The 6348-nt window shown below is 57.9% G+C and overlaps 1 protein-coding gene across 1 annotated transcript; it reads left to right on the top strand.

The window, feature by feature from the left end:
* The first annotated feature begins 102 nt into the window (after positions 1-102).
* On the top strand, positions 103-4840 carry EVX1 (even-skipped homeobox 1). The gene is made up of 3 exons (XM_061414281.1): positions 103-529; positions 2120-2367; positions 2936-4840. The coding sequence occupies exons 1-3, from the start codon at positions 103-105 to the stop codon at positions 3473-3475; spliced, it is 1215 nt and encodes a 404-aa protein (XP_061270265.1). The 3' UTR covers positions 3476-4840.
* Positions 4841-6348: the final 1508 nt, after the last annotated feature.

Here is a 6348-nt window from a genome sequence, read left to right as displayed (position 1 = left end):
TCCCTCCCTCAGCCAAGATCTGTCGGACCGCTGGGGACCCAGGGAGCCGGGGGGCTAGGAGCTCACTTGGGGCTTTCCCCCTCCCCCCTCCGAAAGTCCGGGATGGAGAGCCGAAAGGACATGGTTATGTTTCTGGATGGGGGTCAGCTTGGCACTCTGGTTGGCAAGAGGGTCTCCAATTTGTCCGAAGCCGTGGGCAGCCCGCTGCCCGAGCCGCCCGAGAAGATGGTGCCCCGTGGTTGCCTGAGCCCGCGGGCCGGTCCTCCGGCCGCCCGGGAGCGCGGCGGGGGAGGCCTGGAGGAGGAGCCGGTGGACGGACTAGCAGGCAGCGATGCGGGGCCGGGCGCCGAGTCGCGGGCAGCCGGGGCCGCGGTGCTCGGCCCCGGACCTCCGGCTGCCTCCGCCGACAGTCTCTCTGGCCAGGGACAACCCAGCAGCTCAGACACCGAGTCGGATTTCTATGAAGAAATCGAGGTGAGCTGCACCCCGGACTGCGCCACGGGGAACGCCGAATACCAGCACAGCAAAGGTAGCCACCGCGCCCCTTCTCTCCCCCGGCCTCCCACCGCGCCCACCTTCCACTTCAGCTCTAGAGGAGAGGAAGACACTCCTTTACCCCAGGGCGGGGTGGCTGGGGGAACCCACCTGAACAACTCATCCCCCGCTATCTGCGCCCTGGCGGGGGTCTCTTTCTCTGCTCTGGCATTGGCGGGACTGAGGGTGACAGCTGTGCTTTGGGGGAAGGAGGGAGACGCAAGCCCTGGGCTTGAGGGGGATTCAGAGTGCACCCCAACCCCCCAGAGCTTTGTGGCACTGCTTCAGCTGCGCGGGGAAGACACTATCTCCCGGCGTGGGCGAAATCAAACGAGGGTCCAGGCAGTTTGTGGCTAGCAGGGTGTACGGCGCATCCAGGCGCGGAAGCGGGAGTCCATAAAGGACCGTAAAATCGCGAGCGACTAGGGCCGACAGGCTGCTGCGGCCCTCCGACCAGTTTGCACGTCGGTCAGAGGTCCAAATTACCTTGTCACTTCCCGGGCTCGGTGGCGCCAGGTCGGAAATGGTCCCAATGGTCTAATTGCCTTTGGTCTCCGGTTGCATTTGAAAAGGCAGTGCTCTGGCCCTCCCCCCATTCACCTTTCCTTCCTAGTCCCACTCCTCCACCCAAAGGAAAAGAGCGGCAGGGGGCAGGAGCCCCACCCTTCCCTGGGTTTCAGCTCAAATTGGGGGTGGGGGGGTGGGGGGGGTGAGTTGTGTGTCACTGCTATAACTGGAGAACCCCTCCCTGACCTGGGGCTAGGTGAATGATCAGGAAGGGAGTCTCCCTGAGAGGGGTGGAAAGCTAGGAGGAAGAGCCCACCAGCGGACACTCCTCCACAAAGCTGTGCTGGTGGGTGAGAAGACCCTGGTGTGGAAGAAAACCCACCCCCTGGCCTTGGCAGCCAACACCTTGCTGAGAACCCGCATCCACCCATTGCCATCTAATCCACTCAATCCAGACTAACCACAGCATACCCTCAGAGTAACCCATACTCCATTCATATATAGTCAGGCAATAGGACACTCATACACACACTCCTGGGCCATTCCCACAGCACACGCAGCCTAGTGTACATTCCCACACCTGCACCAGCCATCTGGCACACAAAGCAAGGAAACTCAGTCCCTGCCCAACATCCAACAATGCACCAGGACCCAAGTTTACAACACTCCAGCACAAAGGGGGCATCTCAACTCACTTGACTGTCAGATATGCGTATCCTTGTCCACTCCTGTCAACCGTGGGCAGAAAGTTCAGAGTGGCTGCATCTGTCCTGTGCCCCAAGGCAGGTGGCCAGGGCGCCTGGGGCTTTCATACCCAGCAGGCCTAACACAGCAGCCCAGCCAGGCCTAATGGCTGCTATGTGCTCATCTGAATGGTGAGCCTCTGTCCTCCATTCCTGGGTTCTCAAAGTCCTTGCCACCCTAGCAGAGGTAGAGTCTGGGGCTACTGGGAAGAGGGGGGATGTCCCTTTCCATCACCTCCTCCACACCCATCAACCAAGGCCTACAGCCCCACATCAACAGTGTCTGTATCTGTTGTGTGTTCTGTGTGTGCCTATACTCTGGGCTCCCTGAACAGGGCCTGGCTCTGAGGCACTGGCCAGCAGTCCCAACGGCAGCAGCGAGACCCCCAAAAGCAATGGCAGCGGTGGCTCCCAGGGCACCCTGGCCTGCAGTGCTAGTGACCAGATGCGACGGTACCGGACTGCCTTCACCCGGGAGCAGATTGCACGACTGGAGAAGGAATTCTACAGGGAGAACTATGTATCCAGGCCTCGGAGATGTGAGCTGGCGGCTGCCCTAAACCTGCCGGAAACCACAATCAAGGTATGAGCCACAGGGAGGAGGGAGGATGCACTCCGTCAGGAGGAAGTAAATACCACCTTCTTAAATCATGAACCAGGAAGTAGGGCCTGGAGTCTCTTTACAGGGCAGCTAGGCCGGGAATGTCTAAGCCTGGTGCAGGAGCCAGGTGCATGCAGATTTGCCCCTACGGGAGACACTCTTTCGTGGCCAAATAAACAGCGGGGATGAAGTGCTTGGGCAGGTGACAAGGAAGTGCTTCCAGGGAGAGCCTCAGGAATGGGACGTATTTTGAGGGGATCGCTGCCTGCTGCCTCAGACCGGTGGAGGTCTTAGTTGCCCCACTACTTTCCCACCCACACTGCGTTTGGGCGTCCTGGCAGCGAGGGCTGAGGGGAGGAGGGAGAGAGCCTGTCTGGGAGGGATTCCAGATCCAAGGGGGTGGTGGGGGGATCTGCCCGCGCCCAGAGGAGCTCCTCTTCGGCTCTTCCCTATGCTACCCTCACCGTCGCCCGCGGTGGGACGGGACTTGTGGGTTCTGCGCACCGGGCCGGACGCCGCCGAACCCGCTCCTCTCCTCCCCGCCCGCCAGGTGTGGTTCCAGAACAGGCGCATGAAGGACAAGCGGCAGCGGTTAGCCATGACGTGGCCGCACCCGGCCGACCCCGCCTTCTACACGTACATGATGAGCCACGCCGCGGCCGCGGGCGGCCTGCCCTACCCCTTCCCGTCGCACCTGCCCTTGCCCTACTACTCGCCTGTGGGTCTGGGCGCCGCGTCCGCCGCATCCGCCGCCGCCTCGCCTTTCAGCGGCCCGCTGCGCCCGCTCGACACCTTCCGTGTGCTCTCGCAGCCCTACCCGCGGCCCGAACTGCTGTGCGCCTTCCGCCACCCGCCGCTCTACCCGGGCCCGGCGCATGGACTGGGCACCGCGGCCGGCGGCCCCTGCTCCTGCCTCGCCTGCCACGGCGGCCCGGCCAACGGGCTGGCGCCCCGCGCCGCCGCCGCCTCGGACTTCACCTGTGCCTCCACCTCCCGCTCGGACTCCTTCCTCTCCTTCGCGCCGTCGGTGCTCAGCAAGGCCTCCTCCGTGGCGCTGGACCAGAGGGAGGAGGTGCCCCTCACCAGATAAGGGGCCACCCGCGGGCAGCCGGCTCCAGGACGCCCGTGGGGACCCCTCGGGGACTCAGACAGCATCCCTCCCCGCCCCAGGGGCACCGAGGGGAAAGAAGAGGGCCGCCGAGGACCAGCGGGACTTGGTTTCGAGCATCGAGCATCGAGATGCCTGGGAAGGGGTCCTGGTTGGCGCGTCTGGGGAGCAGGAGTGGGGTTGGGGAGGCCGAGCCTGAAAAACCTTCCTCTGGGTCGGCCCCTCTTTGCCATTCTTCACCCGACCCACTGCCCTGACCTGGGCTTGAGGCCGTGGCTCCAAAGCTTAACAAACTTAGCAGTAACAGCAACCAATATCAAGCCCCTTAGCCCCCAACCCCCAACCCTTTTCTCACCCGGACCCCTCCCCCTTGCAAAGGCCAAGCCCATGCGATGAAAAGGGAAATTGCTGTCTCTCTGAACAAAATGCTGTGTATGCAGAGCAGGTAGAGATTAATCTTTGCCAGCTTTTCCAAGGCATGGCAAGGGGCTTGTGGATGACAATGCACCAGCCATCTAGGGGAGAGAGGGAGATGATTTACTACCCTCCCAAAGAAGCAGGGGGCTCTCTGGCCCCCCTGGAGCCTCAGTTACAGGATATTTTCTGATTTTGGCATCTACCAGCACCTGATCTCTTTCCTCTCTCCTGGCTTCTTCTCCACTGTAACTTCATCTCCACCCTCACTTTTTGTGTACTGTGGGCAGGGAAGCTGCAGATACCCTTGGGTCCCCTGGCAACTTCTCCCAAGCCTCTTCTCCTTGGGCCCAGCACACACCCTGATTAGCAAGTGATGTGTGTGAGGAGGGTTTTTGAATGTTGAATGTATAATAATGATTACCATGCCTCTGGCTGGCCATGGAGCCCAGAGCGGAGCTGTTAACAAGGCGCCCAGGGAAGAGCTTAGGGAGCAGGAACCTCATCTCCCTCCCTCCATATCTGGTGGCAAATTAGAGGCTATTTCCAGCCTTTTTCTTTCATTCACTAGGAGCTTTCTGGCCCTTCTCTTTGCATTTGGCATTTCACACCCATCTGCCTCCCAAGCTGCCATGGGGCTTGACTTTCAGAATACTAGCAGGAGCCTTCTGCTGCTTCTGGGGACTTTGTCTCTCCCCTCCTCCAAGGCTTGTTTGGGAACCACTCCCAAACTCTCACATCTGTAGTCATTCTTGCAGCCAGTTTTTGAGGGATAGGAGAACTTATACCCCCACAAAGGCAAGTTTCACCCTGACTGGGAGGGAGTGGTTCTTCCTGTAGGGACTGAGTTTGATTTGGTTTTCCTTTGAAGCCCAAAGAATTTGCTGTTACAATTTGTTGACCATATTGCAATAAAGCTGGATATGATTCTCACTTTAGCATTTTAAATTTTTTGGTAGCAGGCAGTTTGTTAACTCCTTTTGAATTATTAGTTAACTATAGCCTTGGGTAGGGGAGGAGTCAAAAGAGGGACACACAGTCTCCCAAGCCTCCATTTGGCATTGGCAGTCTCCAAATGGACATTTCACAGAGGTGGAGAAGGAGGAGCTGCTGTGAGGTGCATATTTCCTTAATTTTGTGCAAACTAGGAGACTTGGCTCAACTGGTCCAGCAGAGCACTGAGCCCATCAGGAACTCACCCTCATGAGTCCTCTCCATCTGCTCCAATGCTTTGAGGAAAGGGGATTCTGGACTCCGGTCTCTGTAATCCTATCTCTACCCCAATCCAAGGTGGAGACAAATGGGGTGGTGGGAGTGGAGGTGGAGCACTGCAGAGAGCGGAGTTTGTTGGTCAAGCTGAGTCTGCATCTTATGGTGAAGGGAAAGGAGGGAGGACTCCTGAGTTGGGAAGAGAGGGTTTGAATCCTTTTCACACTGGAAGTTATCTCCAAGGATGGAATTCTGGGCTGGTCAGGGCAAAAGGACAGACAATCCTGAATGGCCACCTCATTGTCGTTCTCTGTCCCTTTAGGAGAGCCACTGTGGCTGCCTCTGAAGTCAAGTCGTGCTCAAGCAGGAGCGAGATGGGTGTCAGCAGGCTGGGAGCTCAGGACTGTATGGGTTCAAGGGTCCTCTGCCCGTGTACCCATGGGTCTCCTTAATCAGCCTTCATCCCTCCTGGGGCTTTAAAACAAACCCTGTCCAACACAGTACTCCCTACCCTCCCAAGCAAATCGTTGTGCTGAGGTTTCCAGCATCCTATCTGCCACTCATCCCGTCCCCCTAGCCCTGCGCAGCTCCCTCTGCAGTTGGGAAGCTCCCGGTGCCAAACCTGGCAAATTTCTGGGTTACTTCGTGTCGGGCCAAGATTGCTTGCGACAGGTAAATGGGCTGCGGGCTGCCGTAATGCCAGGCGTATTTTCAGTTAATAGGGAGGGAAAATGAGGTGTCTGCAGCGATATTGGAAAGTACAAGATCGATGATCCGGCCTCGTGTCCAATCAGCAGCCTTTAATTGACTGTATTTTCTGGGTAATTGAGCCTCTCTTCCTCCAAATTGAAGTGGAAGATATAACAATACATCTTGCCAGGAGGAATTACTCATTACTTCATAATGAAATTTCCCTTTTGCCAAGGTTTGCGGTTTGGCGCTAGGCACGCACTACTCACACTCCCTTGCAGACCCCCGCACCTAAAAATAGACTTTTCCCACCTGCACCGTAAGCAGCATCTGGCCCAATTAGGTGGTGATCGTTGTAGTGGGGGCTGGGGCGGAGATGATCTTAAAGGCACTGCGTCCTCCGCAGCCTCTGTCTCTTCATCTGTAAAATGAGAAGGCTAGTCCAAGCAAGAGGGCTGACATGGTATTATTGTTTTCATTTTTCATTTTTCCGACCGTCTCTTAGTTTCCCTCCGTCTCAGTCCCATTTTGCAGGTGGGAAA

This window comes from Bos javanicus, chromosome 4, assembly GCF_032452875.1.
Source record: "Bos javanicus breed banteng chromosome 4, ARS-OSU_banteng_1.0, whole genome shotgun sequence".
Classification (NCBI taxonomy): domain Eukaryota; kingdom Metazoa; phylum Chordata; class Mammalia; order Artiodactyla; family Bovidae; genus Bos; species Bos javanicus.
The sequence above is the reverse complement of the archived record's forward strand: the minus strand, read 5'-3'. Positions and strand labels throughout refer to the sequence as shown.

Coding starts and splice junctions, on each gene's coding strand:
- EVX1 (XM_061414281.1), top strand. CDS start 103: ATGGAGAGCCGAAAGGACATGGTTATGTTTCTGGATGGGGGTCAGCTT. Junction 530..2,119: donor CGAATACCAGCACAGCAAAG/GTAGCCACCGCG, acceptor CTCCCTGAACAG/GGCCTGGCTCTGAGGCACTG. Junction 2,368..2,935: donor TGCCGGAAACCACAATCAAG/GTATGAGCCACA, acceptor CCCGCCCGCCAG/GTGTGGTTCCAGAACAGGCG.